Source organism: Myotis lucifugus, unplaced genomic scaffold, assembly GCF_000147115.1.
Source record: "Myotis lucifugus unplaced genomic scaffold, Myoluc2.0 scaffold_1295, whole genome shotgun sequence".
Lineage (NCBI taxonomy): Eukaryota > Metazoa > Chordata > Mammalia > Chiroptera > Vespertilionidae > Myotis > Myotis lucifugus.
The window spans coordinates 42,588-60,180 of record NW_005872343.1 but is presented as its reverse complement, the minus strand read 5'-3'; the positions used below and the strand labels follow the sequence as shown (position 1 = coordinate 60,180).

At 53.1% G+C, this 17,593-nt stretch overlaps 1 protein-coding gene across 1 annotated transcript in view; it reads left to right on the top strand.

Moving 5' to 3' along the window:
• AP3D1 (adaptor related protein complex 3 delta 1 subunit) overlaps nucleotides 1–17,593 on the top strand; it is a 31,780-nt gene that overhangs the window by 308 nt on the left and 13,879 nt on the right. The window contains 17 exon segments of the mRNA XM_014449623.2: nucleotides 405–485; nucleotides 2,497–2,577; nucleotides 4,783–4,890; nucleotides 6,553–6,682; nucleotides 7,976–8,115; nucleotides 8,288–8,361; nucleotides 10,251–10,300; nucleotides 11,889–11,938; nucleotides 12,745–12,793; nucleotides 13,423–13,568; nucleotides 13,649–13,797; nucleotides 13,879–14,109; nucleotides 14,585–14,816; nucleotides 15,264–15,409; nucleotides 15,789–15,930; nucleotides 16,683–16,754; nucleotides 17,477–17,552. Coding sequence (XP_014305109.1) covers nucleotides 411–485; nucleotides 2,497–2,577; nucleotides 4,783–4,890; nucleotides 6,553–6,682; nucleotides 7,976–8,115; nucleotides 8,288–8,361; nucleotides 10,251–10,300; nucleotides 11,889–11,938; nucleotides 12,745–12,793; nucleotides 13,423–13,568; nucleotides 13,649–13,797; nucleotides 13,879–14,109; nucleotides 14,585–14,816; nucleotides 15,264–15,409; nucleotides 15,789–15,930; nucleotides 16,683–16,754; nucleotides 17,477–17,552 — 1,951 coding nt within the window. The 5' untranslated portion in view covers nucleotides 405–410.

Genomic DNA, 17,593 nt, shown 5'->3' with positions numbered 1-17,593 from the left:
CTGGTGGGTGGAGCTCTGAACCATCTTGGGTGGGTTTTCTGCAGTGTTCCTTGTCTGGCTGTGGCCCCTGGTTGGTGTGGGAGCCTGGGCCATGCACCCCCTCCCCCCACCTCTTTCTTGGTCAGAGTCATGTAGGTTTCAGGAATATCATTGTAGAGAATTTTAACCAATACACAGGATGCTAGGATTTCAGCTACATATGTTCATCATCCTATAGTGTTTGTTACTAATCTGTCCCTGTAGTCTTTAATATGAAGATTTAACTGGTCAGGAAAAATGAAATGCCCCAGGTTGTGTGTTGGGTGACCTGCGTGTTCAGAGTGCGATTGGCATGTGTCCTTTCAAGAGCTGGGATGCTGGATGTTGGGGCTTAGGCTTGTGAGTCACTGTTTCTCTCCCAACAGTTGCAAATGTTGGGATACGACATCAGCTGGGCTGCCTTCAACATCATAGAAGTGATGAGTGCCTCCAAGTTCACGTTCAAGGTGAGCTTGCTTTGGAGCCTGAACCCTGTGGTGATGGGGACTTGGGCAGAGTGGGTCCCTGGTGGAGAAGGGGAATTCCCTGGGCATTCCTGAGGTCCTATGGACAGAGGTTGCACTGTGAAAAAACAAAATAAAAAAAGTTACCTGTTTCAGTCAAACTAGCCATTCAAACATCACACTTCCAGTTTTTGTCAAATTAATGCTATTTATATAATATTTTTCTTACAATTTTAAGTGAAATTATGGGTTTATAGGATTGATATATATATATATATTTTTTTTTTTTTTTTAAATTGATTTCAGAGAGGAAGGGAGAGGGAGAGAGAGATAGAAACATCAATGATGAGAGAGATTCATTGATGGGCTGCCTCCTGCATACCCCCTACTGGGGATCGAGCCTGCAACCCTGTCATGTGCCCTGACTGGGAATCGAACCCTGACCTCCTGGTTCATAGGTCAATGCTCAACCACTGAGCCACGCCAGCCAGGCTGGTTATATATTTTTAAATACAAATTAAAATGAATTCATTACTCGTCAAGAAAACAAGCACTGATTATGTCACCCAGAGGCCATCAGTCATCACATTGTCCTGTGCTCTCAGTCACTGAGGGATACTACTCGTGAGCAATTTGGGACACTGTTTTCTTCTCACTTGATATCTCTATATATAAAAGCCTAAGCGACCAGTTGCTATGACATGCACTGACCACCAGGGGGGGCAGTCAACTTGGGCAGATGAAAAGGCAATTGAGTCTGTGAAAGATCACAAGCAGGTGGGGCAGAGCAGCAGTTTGCATTGGGAGGCCGGGCCATCAGCTCAAATTCCATCGATCCAGAGGTGCGGTGCCCCCAACCCCCGTCAACCCCTCCGGCTGCATCTTCCCCGGGCAGCCGGGATCGAGGGGTGGAGGGAGGGAAAAAAGAGACCACGAACTCCATCCCTAGCGCTCGCCTCCTCCCATCAGACCGGAGCCACCCCAGGACTTGCAGGACGGCGTGTAGCTACCGCTACTCCCCAGTCTACCCCGGGTGCCCCTCGGGCACCCACCCCACTTCTTCGAGCCTCAGTCTGCACCCCTAGCGAGGCTGTGGGAGCTCTGTCCTAGGGACCCACTTCTCCATAGCTAGGTGTGGCAGACCAGGAGATGTGAGGGGGGGCAGATGCTCAATGGGCCGGGATGAGTGGTAGCGGCTCCTCTCCAGCTGTCTGCCGCTTCACGCACTACTATATCCCTTGGGGGATGTTGGATGCCAGTTTCAGCCCAATCCCTTCAGGCCATGCTGAGGGACCCCACCGTGCACGAATCCATGCACCAGGCCTCTGGTTGTAACATAAACATGTCTCCTGTTTTAGTACATATTCTGAAAAACTGTTTTTCACATCCTGGCTCATTTGTGGGTATTCTGGAATTTTCCTGGGTTGGCTCAGTTTTCAATGAGAATACACACCAACCAGGCAGTGTTTCCAGCCTTGGGGCCCTAAGCAACTGCCTGTGAGTCTCTGCTATGATCAAGCTCAGGTTCCCTCTAAAGGACATGGTCGTCCTGCCTGCTGGCTACTCTTGAAATGAAATGCCACACTTGCCAAAATTGTGGTGGTGCTCTGCATGTGTCTTAAAGCATCATGTGCATGTGTGAGTGTGACAAGGTAGCTGCATCAGCCTGGCTGAGAGATTTGAATCCTAAGAAAACCAGTGCTTAGGATGACTTACTGCATGAGATCATAAAAGCAATTCCTGGCTGACAAGTGAAAAGGTAGCATTAGTAACAGGACTCCATGGTTTGGCGAACCTTAAAAGAGCATCGTATTTCAAAGACCATATACTCCCTCTGGAGTTTTAAAGACTCCCAACTTGGTTTTTGAATGACTTCCCTGTGCCCACCCACCTGTGACCCCCCCAGGCCAAGGGCTGCTTGGTGCCAAGATCAGGCGAAGGGCTGGGAGCCTCCAGGAATACTGCATGGCCCCCTTGTCTCACCTCTGATGCCTTCTTTTGTTCAATTCAACAGCGCATTGGCTACCTTGCTGCTTCCCAGTGCTTTCATGAGGGAACCGATGTCATCATGCTGACTACAAACCAGATTCGCAAGGTAGGCTGCCCTTCCCATATGCCCATGGTCTTCTCGGCTCTGTGGCTAGGTTCCTTTGGGTCCCTACATGAATGTCTGTTCTCCAACACTGGTTTTTCTGTCACTACGTGAGATTAGAAAGCACTAAGGTCAGCGAGATCTCACTGTCACAGTTCTCTTATCGAGCAGAGTCTTCTGCCCTTGGTCACGTCATTCCCAAGACAACACCCACACATGGCAGAGCAGGTCTGCCTTTTTGCCTGGGCAAGAGGGAGAGGTGGAAGCTTGCTGGGCTGCCTCTTGTTTTTATTTCTTGGCGTTGGAGGGCTCCTTTCACGGTCACTCTTCTCTCCAGTCCTGTCCCTCTTGCAGGAGTGCCTGTTGAGGTTGCAGGCCCTTCCCAGTATGCTGGTTTCCCACTAGTCATACTATGTTTATATTTCAGTTGCGTGTAAGTTTGTTTTGAAATGAGCTATGAAGGCCACTGAGTAAAAAAATGTCCTCCTTGGCCCCAGTACTTTGAATATCTTTTGTTTCCTGTGGTCAGAGGGGGTGTCACCCTGTCCTGGCCCCAGACCACACATTGGAGGCAGTAGCCCCAGGCTCTCAGTGACTCTGGTCCAAGCCTGAGAATGTCCTCACCCATGAGCTCTGGTCATCCCACATAGTGACCTAAGAATGGGCTCTTGGGTGGATACTGTGAGCAGGCAGGTTGGCTGTGCTGGCACGGATAAGATGTGTGTCTGAGAACTTAGCTGCTACACTCACAGTTTTTGAGGGCTTGGGGGATAGGGAGGATGCGTGGCTGCGGGCCAGGTTGTGCAGCAGTGCTGGGTATCAGATGCCATGGGGTGGTGAGGGCCGAGCTTAACCGGTAGTGGCCTTGGAGAGGAGGAGGGGAAGGACTGAGGAAGCCTTCTGGGTGTAGGGTGTTGGGACAGTAAATGGGAGGGTTGCAGGAGGGTGGAGGGGCTCTGGGTACCCAACACCAGCCCACCTGCTGAGGCCCAGTTTTGGTTTTCCTGCTGGCCTTCTCTGCAAATCCTTACCACCTTGATTTAGACAGAGATTTGTCACTGATTCACATGAAGATGTGTTAGAGACATGTCGCCTAGATCCGCTCTGTTGGGGAGATGGCCCAAGCCTGAGAATGTCCTCATAATAAAGCAGATGGTATAGTAACATCTGGGCTGGTGACTTTAACCACCACCACTGCCCCCTCTGCCTGTTGTCATCTCAGCCTCACTCACAGGGTCCTCTCTCTATGCAGCCACAGCCCTGTCTGCCACTGCCATTCCTCTCCATTCATATCCCCAATGTTGGCAGTCCCTGTGCATGCCGTTTTAAATGAACCTGAGACAGACTTGTGTCCTCTTCACAATCCACCAGTGTCCTCTTCACAGTCCTCCATTTTTGAGAAGCCCTGTGGCATTTCCCCATAGTGTCCACCCTCTGCTTGGCCCTGTGTAAATCACTCTGAGATGGAAAGTCCGCCAGTTAGGGACCGAGTTCTGTACTGTGAGTTCTTGTGTGTTTTTATCTCGTCAGCTTTGGCTGGAGTGGATTTTAAAAGCCAGTAATTTTTATATTATTAGCATAGTCTAGAAGCTCAACTCTTAAAATGCATCAGTATTGTTTTTTACCACATATGCACGTATAAAATGTTTTGAGAGGTTCCTTAGAAAATGTCTCCACAAAAACAAGTTTGTGATATCAAAAGAATACTTTCCTAATGTTGACATGAGGCACTTCTGCGGTTGGTCTTAGATCTAGAGATTGAGGGCAGCAGGTGAGTGACATTGTGGGGGCATGGGGTCAGGTATGTGCTCTTCCTTGTGGCTGATTTTCCTGTTCACCTCGAGGATGAGGCATAAGTCTAACTTTCTGCTTTGGGGAGGGCCCAGAGGAATGGTCCCTGGCTGTTGAAGGGGAGACACCCCAATAGAGGTAGAGGGGCTCCCAGTGGGTGGGTGGGACTGGCTGACCACACCATCTCCTCCGTCCTGAGTTCACAGGCAGGGAGCTCAGCCCTAGTCACATCCCTGGGACATGGGGCTGTGCCAGGAGTGAGGTGCAACCCTCCTCTTATACCTATCCCAGGTCTTCTCTCAATGACAGTGAGGAACTGGCTTCTCTGTGTTACTCCTTGGGATGGCGGGGGCACAGCGGGGTCCTGGGTGATGCACGATTGGCACCTGCCCCTAACCCTTCTTCCTTTCTTTCCAGGACCTGAGCAGCCCCAGCCAGTACGACACTGGGGTTGCACTGACTGGACTGTCCTGTTTTGTTACCCCAGATCTTGCCAGAGACTTGGCCAACGACATCATGACACTGGTGAGTTTGTGAGTGTGCAATTTGAAACGCATGGATGCCTGGAAAATCGAGGCTGAATCGTCACACTAAGAACACTCAGGCATGTGGAAATAGGTCTGGATCCCTGGGATAAGAGGGGGAAACTGAGTCACTGTCTTTGTCTCCGTCATGTGCTGGCCACTATCATTCTCGAATTCTTACTTCACCTCCTTTGAAATAGTTCTGCTTGGGGAAGGGGTGTGTGTCGCTGGCAGGTGAGGTCTAGCTGAGGGTGTTCTCCCTCGAGATCAGGTGTGTGACCTGACAGTTACTCTCTTATTGAGGTATAGGTGATGGTATCGGTTGTCTCATCAAGCAGTGAGGTCAGGGTTATCGTCTTCCTTCTCCACCCCTAATGCCATTTGTTTCTGTCTGTTTACAGTTTGACTTCTCACGGTTTATTTGATCTGAAAGGCATAACCCCAACCAGTTCTGATCTTTGGGGTGTCTGGAAGTTCATTCTAAATATGGATGGCCTCCTAGAAATCATGGCCCTCAGAGACACTAACTGTGCACTAGGTCTCCAACTGTGTGTATGTGTGCGTGTGCGCACTTCTTTTGATCATGTTAATGCCACATGGAGGGTAATTCTGGCCTTACACAGTCAGCCTGTTTGCTGTGCTTGCTGGTGGGCAGGTCTCAGCTCATGACCTCAAGGACTGTCAGTGCAGTCAGCTTCTAGATCAGGGGCCAGCACACCACAGCCATCTGTTGTAAATCCTTGTATCTGTACATGGCCCTGCCATTCATTTACTCGGTATCTATAGTGGGTTCAGAGCTCAAAGGCAGAACCAAGTAGTTGGACAGAGACCTTATGGCCCACCGAGCCAAAAATATTGACTGTTTGGTGCTTTTGGAAAGTGTGCTGACTCAGACTAGGTGACAGCAGTATGATCCCACAGAGGGGTGTTAGTGAGTTGCTTATGGTGCACGTTGGTGCCAGGTCATGGGGGTCTGGGACAGCTTTCTTAGGGGGGGCTCCCAGGGGCCTTGACAGGTGACGAGTGTGCTCACCTGGGGCCAAGAGGCCTTCATGGCTGCAACACAGTCCCAGGAGGACAGAGCTCCAGGGCTGTGGAATGTGGGGGCACAGAGCAGACTGGGCCCAGCTGAAGGGAATCTGGAACGTCCCTCAGCATCCTGGTCTAGGGACAGGTCTTGGCAGCCCGGATAACCTGAGGCCAACAGTGATGGGCAGGCTCTTTCCAGTGTGAACTTTTCACCTTCTCTGCCCCCATCTCCCCACCGAGTCCATGGAGGAGGGTCTCGGCCTCTGGAGGGCAAGCCTAGGGTCATGGACACGGGAGACAGGTGTTCGTCCCACTCAGCACACTGTTGTGTGATACCTGGGCTTGAAGGTTGGAAGCTAGAGAGAGGGTTTTCCTTTGGGAAGTGGAGGTGAGGTACTTGCAGGCATAGGATGTGAGCAGGGCAGTGTAAGAGGTGAACATGCAGGTGTGGGAAGGTGAGACATGAGTAGGAGGTGTGGGAGGTGAGCACAAAGGTGTGCACAATCGGTGAGCAGGGCAGGTGTGGGGAGGTAAGTCATGGGTAGGAGGTGTGGCAGGTGAGCAGTGCAGGTGTACAGGGCAGGTGCACAGGATGTAGTGCCGAGAGAAGCCTGATGGCCCTCTGCTCCCACAGATGTCACACACCAAGCCGTACATCCGGAAGAAGGCTGTGCTGATCATGTACAAGGTGTTCCTGAAGTACCCTGAGTCTCTGCGCCCTGCCTTCCCCCGCCTGAAAGAGAAGCTGGAGGACCCTGACCCTGGTTTGTTGATTTGAGATAAGATGAGGATTGTACTGGGTTGTGGCATTTTTCTAGTATCTAGAACAGTGATGGCGAACCTATGACACGCGTGTCAGAGGTGACACGCGAACTCATTTTTTTGGTTGATTTTTCTTTGTTAAATGGCATTTAAATATATAAAATAAATATCAAAAATATAAATCTTTGTTTTACTATGGTTGCAAATATCAAAAAATTTCTATATGTGACACGGCACCAGAGTTAAGTTAGGGTTTTTCAAAATGCTGACACGCCGAGCTCAAAAGGTTCGCCATCACTGTCCTAGACACTCAGAGACACCAACACCCTGGGCAGGGGCCTGTCTGTCTGTCTGCATATTAATAGTCATGTGTTTATTACAATACCTCGACTCCCATCCTCCACCAGGGGGCTATTCCAGCCCTCGTTCCTCCCATTTCTTTCTCCTTTCTCCCGTGTCTGGGCTGAGCAGGTTCAAACTAGCTTCTCTAAATCCACTGTGGGTTCCAATGTGTCTCGGGGAATCTGCTGTGCATCACAGAGAATTAATAGGTGCAGAAAGTTCTGGCTGGAGAAGTAGCAGCCAAGGCAGCAGACATGGTGGGCTAAGGGCGAGAGTGGTTGCCGTCAGGTGGAGGGGAGTACAGTCACTTCGTGGGTGTGCATCTTGTTCTGGGGGTTACTTTGATCCTACAGGGACCCACCTCACAGCCTTGGGTCCTCTGGGGAGCAATGGTGGTCAGAGCCCCAAGAGATTGGGGTTTTGAGCATTGCCCACAGGTGATGGCTGCAGTGCCAGGCTTAAGCGGGAACCCTGCACACAGAATGGCCAGCCTGCCTAGGACCCCATCCCTTAGTGATGAGGACCTCTGTTATGTAAAGTGCCAAGGTCCAAGAAGGCCTCAACGTATTGCTTGCCGGTTCTGAAGAAATAACCTGGAGGACTGGCTGAGAAAGACAGGAGCTTATTAGAACTTGTGTATGCACCAGGGGTAGCCAACTGGTGAAGTCTCCACAACACAAGCTTTCGCAGCACAGGGTTGTATAGAGTACAGAAAACAAAGCAAACAGGACATGCAGGGTAGACATGCTTATGCACAAGCTGTGTGAGATAAAAATGTCAGCTATTTACAACCCGGGTCACATTTGAGAGCAGTTTCTTTTTGGCCCTTCCCGATTGCGGGGCTGGCCAGTACAGATGGCCTTCGTTATATTCCCACCCGTTGGGAGGGGGAGCTGGATCTTGGGAAGGGGCCATCTGCTCCTCACATGTGCTCAACCCCTCTGATCTCACAGGGGTCCAGTCGGCGGCAGTCAATGTCATCTGTGAGCTGGCCAGACGCAACCCCAAAAACTACCTTTCCCTGGCCCCGCTATTCTTCAAGCTGATGACCTCCTCGACAAACAATTGGGTCCTCATTAAAATCATCAAACTTGTAAGTATCCCCAACTTTCCTTTTTCTCATGTGTGGAAAGGCCATGAGGGTGTCCTGGGAGCTCTCACTGCTGGGAGGGGGGTGGGTTGGAGTTGGTCAGCATGGTCGTGTGGAGTCCTTAATGTGCCTATCCTGCTCTTGCTGCCTGTGACCTGGACCTCTCATCCCCTAGTTTGGTGCTCTGACCCCCTTGGAGCCGAGGTTGGGCAAGAAGCTGATCGAGCCTCTCACCAACCTGATCCACAGGTGAGCCCGGGGGGCCTGTCCCCGGTACCACACACACACACACACACACACACACACACACACCTGTCCTTGGTCCACCTGCTGTGGGCAAGCCTGTGCTCCCTGGGAGGCTGTCGGCATGTGGGAGGGGTGAACCCAAGGAAAGTCTTGGGATGGAAAAGCAAACACACACATTGTGACTTTGTTGCAGACGAAAAACTCGGTACCTGCTGGCCCTCCTGGGTCCAGGCTGGGCTGGCTTTCCCTCATTCCATTTTTAAAACAGTACAAAGGAAAATGAAGAAAGGTACTCACTCAGATTCTTGGTCATAGTGGACTTCGGCAATCATGGCGAAGGCCTTAAACGATCGTGGTGTTGTTAGTTCGTCTGTTGTTAGATCGTGCTCTAAGAGCTGCCATGCCCCTTAAGATGCCTGCAGTTGAATCGTGGGGGCCAAATGGCAGGTGGCTCAGTAGATCTGCTGCCAGGGTCCCCCAGTGAGGCGGATGTGGGCACCGGGAGGAACTGGAGCCATGAGGTCACTCTCTCTGGGAAGTGATAGTGGTGAGGGCTCCAAGGGGTTTGGGTTTGAGCTGTGCCCACAGGTGATGCATGGGCTCAATGCCAGGCATAAGCAGGGTCTCTGCACACTGAATGGTCAGCCTGCTGAAGATCCCTGCCTCCCCCCCCGCCCCCTTATTGATGAGGAGCCCTGTGATCTTATAGGGATCCAGTCGGTGGTAGTCAGGGTCCCCATGCTCTTTGGGGTTTTTTTGTCTCCCCATTTGGCTGCCTGTTTGGGTTTGTGTCTGTGTATTAGATATGCGTCGACTCCCAGTCTCTAGTGTAGGACAATGTCAGATTCTGTTTCTGATTGGCCCTGAGTACCCTGTTTGGGCTATCAGCAATCCATAGCTTGTGGCTCCCTCTACCGGGGCTGGATGCCTTTCCCCACGTTCATCAGAGCCACATGCTCCTCCCCATGAGGTCCAGGCCTCAAGACATCCTCTGGGCTTCGGGCTACTAGTGTATAAACCAATCAGATGTTCCAAGATAATTAGGTACAACCGGTGTCTGGGCTTGGGGCTTTGGGGGTTTTATATAAATAACCAATCATGGAGTTTACCTCATAGCTGTGGTTTTCAGAGATTAGCAAGGAGCCATCAGTCGTGTGCCTGGGGATGTGGACTGGCTCTGAGTGTCCCTGCTCCTGGAACATGTGGCCTCCATACTCTGGAGTTTGGGTGATTAGGCTGGAGAGCATCACTTGTGAGAATATCAGCTGAGTAGATGCACTTGGTGCCCACCTTAGTTGTAGGTCTGGGCTGTGCTCACATTTCCCTAGGTGCCCTGGGGGGATGTTAGGGCTTCTATGATCTGCCTGCCTGTGTGGGGCCATGTCTGACTGCCCCTCAGGCTCCTCCATCAGAGTAGAACCAGGCAGTGGTGTTCTGACTGGTAGAATTGTCTTTGTGCTGCCAGAGCAAGTGGGGAATTTGACTTTCCCTCATGGAGTTTGCACAGGTGGAAGGTTAAGGGAATAGGCTCCTGTGGAGGGAGTGCTGCAGGTTGTCTGTGGTGAGTGGATGAGATGCTCTTGTCCTTCAGAGCATCTGATGACTGAGATGAGAGAGAGCAGCCTCTGGGCCTCACAGACCAGGCAGAGATACCAGATGCCAGGAGCCTGGACAAGAGCCAGAACTGCCACCCTAGCCCACCTTGGAACAGGGAAAGGGGGGCGGGGATTGGGCCAAAGGGCGAAGCCATATCCGATGTGACTTTCCGACTTTAGTTGTCATGGACCCATTGCTGACATGACCATATTTTTTCAGACGCAGTGCACTGGGGTCCTCTTGTGTCCCACAGAATAGCTCATCACTGTTCTCACGCCTCTTTGTTCCTTCTCCAGCACATCCGCCATGTCCCTTCTCTATGAATGTGTGAACACCGTCATCGCAGGTAAGAACCACAGTTACTTGGTTCTGAAACAGATGGCTGTCCTTAGTGGGAGGCCCTACCCAACTACCACCTCATGGGGTCTCACGTGGGGACAAGAGAGTGCCCATCCTGGTGATGGGGCCTGGGATGGGCTGGTCCCCGATGGCCATCCCCAGCCCCTGCCAGTGTATACAAGGTCACCTGGAGTTGCAGATTCCCGATTCCCACCTGCTGTCAGTGCTATATGTTTACTCCATCTCTGAACCACTCCCAGCCCCACGGGAAGTGTCACAGCCAGAGTCCACTGCCCTCACCGGCCTCCAGTGTCCAATCCTGCTATTTTTGTCCTAGCCATTACAGTCGCACTCTGTAGGCACTTAGGTGTAGGAATCCACAACACAGACTTTGTGCAATGCAATCATGGCTGCTCCTCAGAAGGTCTTCTGAGAAGCCATTTGTCAGGGTCAGGACTTGGCCCAGGGCCACACAGAACGCTGCTAATGGGTGTTCACACCATTGAGAACTTACAGTCTCTCTCCCCCGTGTATCTATTGGAACTCAAGTTGTTACTCCCGGGCCGGCTGGCTACCTCCTGGTTCGATGTCTGAACCGTGTGTCGCTGTAGCTGGGCATCTTACAGATGGGCAGTGAGAGCTGGAGGCTCGGGGGACTCAGCTTTGCACTGCCTGCCTGTCTCTGCCCGTCCCTGCCCAAAGCTGTTGAGAAGCAGTCTCGTGGTCTTTCATCCTGGACCCATGGGCAACCTTCAATTCAATGATTCACAGGAAGCTGGCCCAGGGTCTGTGCTCCGTGCCTGTAGCTGTGTGGCCTGAGCCATGAGTATCCCTAAGGGTTGATGACAGTTCTGGAGAGAAAGGGGTGGCATGCAGGCCAGGCTGGTGCCTGGAGATGGTGACCACAGATCCCAGAGAGTAGTCTCCTGCGTTGGGAAAGTCGATGGGGCGGGCTGGGGCATGGCAGGATCAGAGATGGCCCTGGAGATAGGTGGAGCAATTGGGGTTACTGGGAGGGCAGTGGCCTTGATCGGGTTGTCCAGGGGCTGGCACATTGCAGAGGCCAAGGGTCTCATGTGATTGTGCTGAGCACCAGACATAACCGTGTGGCCTGAGCTCTATGGAACTACCCTGGACAGAGATGCCTGTACTCTTAGGGCTTTGATTTTCTCTTGACCACAGAGACCCAGCACCCAGGGTTCTCACTGAGGCTAGTCACACAAGCGCCTCTGCCCAGAATGTGCGCGGTCCAGACTCCAGGATAAGTGCAGGTGCTCCACATAAACCATGGGTTTGTGAAGTTTAGGGACAGGGAGTGCTCCCCCCGCCCCCCACCCCACCATCAGTTCAGTTCCTGGACTCTGTTTCTGAGGACCAGCCTTGCAAGCCTGCCTTCCCAGGGAGAGTGAGTGGTCAGGCTGCTGTGTTAATCCTTTCCTGTACAAACATCAGCTGGGCCAAGCAGTTCCCAATGTGGTGGTATTTCCCACTCAATATGACCACTGTGTGTTTGGGTCCCTCCCCTCAAACACACACTGGACATGTTGAGTGGATGTCAGCCTGCCAGGCTCTTAACTGAAGGTTGTCTGTTTCAGTTCTCATCTCCCTGTCCTCCGGCATGCCTAATCACAGTGCCAGCATCCAGGTATGTCCCGGGCCAGACACATGCCACAGGGTCCTGAGGCTCTGCCATCGTCTGGGCCTCTTCTCCCTTCAGTGTCCCTGCCCTGGAAGCCTCCTGCTCCTGTGATCTGACAGATGCTGGGCCACCTTCGTATGTCCCCATCATTCATGCCTGGTGCCCTGCACCCTGGACTATGCCTAGGAGGGAGCAAGCCAGTGGCCATACCTGCTCAACTGCCCTGGTACAGCTCTGAGTTCTTTAGCAGCTCCTGGCTCTCCTTGCAGACACCCGAACCTGTGCCTATGTCTTGTCCTCTGTTCTCAGGTCTCCCCCATCCTGAATCTCTATCCTCTTTGTGACCCCTGTAAATGCTGTGTTCACCCTGGAGCACAGAGTCCCATGGGCTCCTTGAGTGGCCTGGGAACCGTTGCGATGGTCACTCCATTGTTTTGGGGGTTCAAGTTTATTTTTATTACATAAGTAACATGTAAGTAGGTCCCCGGATCTCATCCTTGCCCCAGAAAGCATTGCTATGCTGTCTTGTGTCCTCACACATCTGAGCACCGTGGAAAGTGCCAGGGTGTCCATGCATGTTTCTGTGGGTGCTCTCACTGCCCATCTGTAAGATGCATCTACATTGGGTATCTACTGTCTCTCTGTCCTCAGTGGTGCTTACAAACAGCCCTCCTGAGCTTAAGAGTGCTCCGTAGTATGGAGGCCATGATGTGCAGAGGCCCCCGGGTTCATAGGGGTGTGGGGCAGGCTGGAGTTCACTGCATTCATCATTGCTTCAAGAGATGTAACCAGTGTCATCTCCTCGTTTGCAGCTCTGTGTTCAGAAGTTAAGGATATTAATAGAAGACTCCGACCAAAACTGTAAGTTGCTCCCCTTTGTAGAGCTGTGCACATTCCTGCTGGGGTGCATGAGACTTTTTTGTCGTTAATTAGATATGGCAGCTCACATCTCCTTGATGTCTCTCCTGACAGACATGGAGCAACCCTGCTGGTCTTGTGCGCACCCTTCTGTTGTAAATGTAGCAACCCTGCTGGTCTTGTGCGCACTCGTCTGTTGTAAATGTGTTCTGTTGAGAGATCCCAGCCAGTGACACCGTCTAGTGCCTGACTGCGGTGGCCAGGGCTTCTAAGGCCCCGGCGTGTTGACTACTCTTTTTGAGTTCAAATCTGTTTGTTTAGAGCAGGACAGCCAATAAGTCTTCAGTTTTGCAGTCACATAGTCTCTACTCTTGTAGCTTGAAAGCCGACTTTAGTCAACATTTAAGTAACAGGAGTGGCCTTGTGCCAGTTCAACTTCATTTACAGAACAGGCTTCAGGCTGGACATGGCCTGAAGGGGGTTCTGGAGGGTGCAGTGTAAGGGGGCCAGCAGTGAAACACGTTCTCAGGTTATCAGGTGGCAGGCCATCTGCAGACTTGTCCTCTCTCTGTGTCAGCACTGAAGCCTTTTGCAGTGTGTTCGGGTTTAACCGTGTCTCACTGTCTCCTCAGTGAAGTACCTGGGGCTGTTGGCCATGTCCAAGATCCTGAGAACGCACCCCAAGTCTGTGCAGGCCCACAAAGACCTCGTTCTGCAGTGTCTGGATGACAAGGACGAGTCCATCCGGCTGCGGGCCCTCGACCTCCTGTATGGAATGGTGTGTGCCCCTCTGGGGTTGGTTTTGTCACTCTCCGTGTTCCCTTGCCCAACCCCTCTCTCACAAGGCCCCCCACACAGGTGTCTAAGAAGAACCTGATGGAGATTGTCAAGAAGCTGATGACCCACGTGGACAAGGCGGAGGGCACAACCTACCGGGACGAGCTGCTTACAAAGATCATTGACATCTGTAGCCAGTCCAACTACCAACACATCACGAACTTTGAATGGTGCGTCCCCATGCATCTATGGGCCAGGGGACACAGGGACCAGCCTCCTGGTGGGCGTGTCTCAGTGGCTCCCTCCTGCAGGTACATCAGCATCCTGGTGGAGCTGACCCGGCTGGAAGGCACTCGCCACGGCCACCTCATTGCTGCACAGATGCTAGACGTGGCCATCCGAGTGAAGGCCATCCGAAAGTTCGCCGTGTCACAAATGTCTGTGCTGCTCGACAGCACTCACCTGGTGGCCAGTAGCACCCAGCGCAATGGGATCTGTGAGGTGCTCTACGCCGCTGCCTGGATCTGTGGGGAGTTCTCAGAGTGAGTGGGCTCCAAGGGGCTCCTGGGGCCTGTGCTCACGAGAAGAAAAGATGAGGGAACGTGTTTGGCAGACCCGTCCTCTCCCTGGCATCTGCCACACCAAAGCCTAGTCTGCAAACCTGGTTTCCCCATCACAGAGCTCCACCTCTGCACTGGCTGCATCCCTGCTGCTTTCTCATTAGGGAAAAGTCTGTAAGCTTTGTGACCATCCTCACGTGCATGGGGTTTTTTTCTCAGGTTTTCTTGCCCATTTCAGGTTGTCCATCACCACATTCTTGCTGGTGAATGGTGTCCTTCGCTTTTTTCTCTTAACTCTTTTCTTTTTTAGCTACTCTGTGATTGCCACATTGTTGCCATGGTTTCTTCCCTTAAATCCCCTCCCTCAACCCCTGATGCTGGGTGGGGTTGGGAGCAGCCCCTCCTTTAGCAGAGCGCATGACCCCCCTTCTCTGCTCACCCTCTCCCTTGCCATCAGGCACCTGCAGGAGCCCCACCAGACCCTGGAGGCCATGCTGCAGCCCAAGGTCACCACTTTGCCAGGCCACATCCAGGCCGTGTATGTGCAGAATGTGGTGAAGCTGTACGCGTCCATCCTGCAGCAGAAGGAGCGGGACTCAGATGCCGAGGCAGCCCAGGAGCTCACACAGCTCATGGTGGAGCGGCTGCCCCAGTTTGTGCAGAGTGCAGACCTGGAGGTCCAAGAACGGGTACGTGCTAGTAGGCAGCGCCTCTGAGGGGGCACAGGTGGAGCCTGTCGAGAGTTATGGCGAATGTGTGGACAAATAGGATCTGATTTAAGGGTGTGTGGTCGGCAGACTCAGGGTCAGGGGGTTGTATTCTTGAACCCTAAGTTAGAGCTCCACAGTGCTGCTGGCTGTCTGGGCATGGCCCCTTCTACACATCTTGCTTGTGGGCCTGGTTTTGTTCCACACTTACCTCTGCTGAAGGAGTGGGAGCCAGGACTGCTTGCTCCACAGCCAAAGACTTCTTGTGGAGCCTTACAGGTGTCCTCGGCAGGGCTCCAGACAAAGCAGCTGAGTGTCCCTCCGCGGGCTGGGTTCCTGCATGGTCTGAGTGATGCCTGTGATTGTCAGGTGGCTTTCAGAGCCCTGTGCTCCTTGACTCATCCATAGCTCCTCCATGGCCCCCCACAGGCATCCTGCATCTTGCAGCTGGTCAAGCACATCCAGAAGCTTCAGGCCAAGGATGTGCCAGTGGCAGAAGAAGTGAGCGCCCTCTTTGCCGGGGAGCTGAACCCAGTGGCTCCCAAGGCCCAGAAGAAGGTTCCGGTCCCCGAAGGGTGAGCCGTGTGGCTCATAAGAGGAGATGGAGTTGGGGGCAGGGTTTGTGGCCCCAAGAGGGGCGGTGGGAGCAGCACTGCACCCTGGACCTGAGTCTAAGCAGGAGAAAAGGGCCTCCTGTACCCAAGGCTCCCATAGGCTGGACCCCCATCACGTAGGCCAACCAGAGTTCGCCAGTTCTTGTGGGGCCCTGCTGTCTCCATCCTTGGTGCCACTCCCAGGAAGTGGGTCTGCTGGCAACTCTTTGCCACAAACCTCAGGGGTGGTGTGAGCCTACATGGGGACTCCAGAATATGGGGAGGGCCATGAGGTGTAGCACAGGCTCCAGGGTCAGGCACACAGGCGGGAGCTGCTGTGTGACCTCGCTGTGCCTTGCAGCCTGGACCTGGATGCCTGGATCAATGAGCCGCTCTCAGATAGTGAGTCTGAGGATGAGATGCCCAAGGCTATCTTCCATGATGAGGAGCAGCGGCACGCCAAGCAGCAGCCACCCAAGGCCGATGAGGAGGAGCTGGCCCGGGTGAGTGCCATCGCTCTGGGCAGTTGGCCCACTCAGAGAAGGCTCTGAACCCCGAGCTCGTGGCAGACGTGCATGGTCCTGCTGGATCTAGGCTGTGTCCCACTGTCCTCCACAGAGCGCTGAGTCAACCCTTGACGCCAGAGTTGAGTTTTGGTGCAGTGAGGACAAACTTCCTTTGACCCTAGAGAGACCCATGGGGGCCTGACCTGGTGCCCAAGGCCTTGTAGGTGCACTCAGCACTCTTCTGTCGGCTCCATAGCCTCCCGGGTACAGGACTTTATAACAACAGCCCAAGAAAGTACAGAGATGCTGTGTTTCCCTGTTTCCCCACCCCACCATACCTGGCTCCTCTCTTTCTGAAATTAGGGACACTACCCCTCACCTCAGGAACCCCTCCAGCCGCCCACTTATGAACTGTCCTGGGCCTCCCAGGCTGAGCCTTTGGGCAGTGTGACCTGGCTCCCATCTCGGCTGTGCCCTGGAGTTGAGGGGGTCTCCCCACTTGAGATCTCATCCTTGTACTGGAGATGGTAGTTCCCCCCTCCTGGGGTTATTGCCACCTGCTGCCTATCCCCACACCTGCTACCTCCCACTGCTGACCTCAATATCCCTGTCGGTCAAAGGCCCATAGTGAAAGTACTGGTGAACCCTGGCCCCCACCCGGGAGCTGCAGCATGGAGGTGGCCCACAGCTGGAAAGGAACAAGGGCTTATGCTCCACATGTTCACTAACCTTGAATCTTATCCCCACAGCGTCGAGAAGCCCGGAAACAGGAGCAGGCCAACAACCCCTTCTATATCAAAAGTTCCCCGTCCCCCCAAAAGGTGAGGCCTGCCTGAAACATCCTCCAGGGACATACACCGGCCCTGCGGGGGCCCTTGTTGGGGAGACCAGGGGCCACCATCAGGGCAGTGATGGGCTGTCTTTATAGATCGACATGGCAGGACTGAGGAGGTTTCCAGACCCTGGGACCTGGCAAACAGGCAGTCCCATACATGGTGCTCAAGTTCAGGCTACTCTGACCAACAGGCAGAAAGGCTGCAGAGGTGGCGCCTCTCAGCATGTGGGGACTGCACATGGGATGTTCTGCCTGGCAAGAACATTCTACATATTGGTCTGGGGGTGTCACTGGCTGCTTTCATTGGTACCCTTCACCCAGTGGATTCCCAGTGGAGGGCACATTGGGCTCTGCACAGGAGATGTGGCTCTGTATAGTGGGATCAGGTGCTTCCCTTCTTGGGCTTGCTGGGTCTCTGCTTGGTGACTCTGCTTGGCCTCCTAAGGGACCCACAGACCCTTCCCCACCTGTGGTGCGAGAGGGTACCTGTGTTGTCTGCCTAACTTGGAAAAAAGGAATTCAGAGGGAGAAAGTTAATGGAAGTTTTGTGTCTCAATCTATACTTGTTCATGCTGTAGACAGTCTCCCAGGAGAACCCCTTGCTTTCCCGTGTCGTCGTCACTAGCACCCCTCTCATTGGGCAGTGAACCCCTCCTCGGGTGTCACCGTTCATCCTGCCCAATAATGTTTTGCTGTTTGCCTCTGCAGCGTTACCAGGATGCACCGGGCGTGGAGCACATACCCGTAGTGCAGATCGACCTCTCAGTGCCCCTGAAGGTGCCAGGCAAGTGTCTGACTAGTTTAGGGAATGTAGGTGGCATAGGG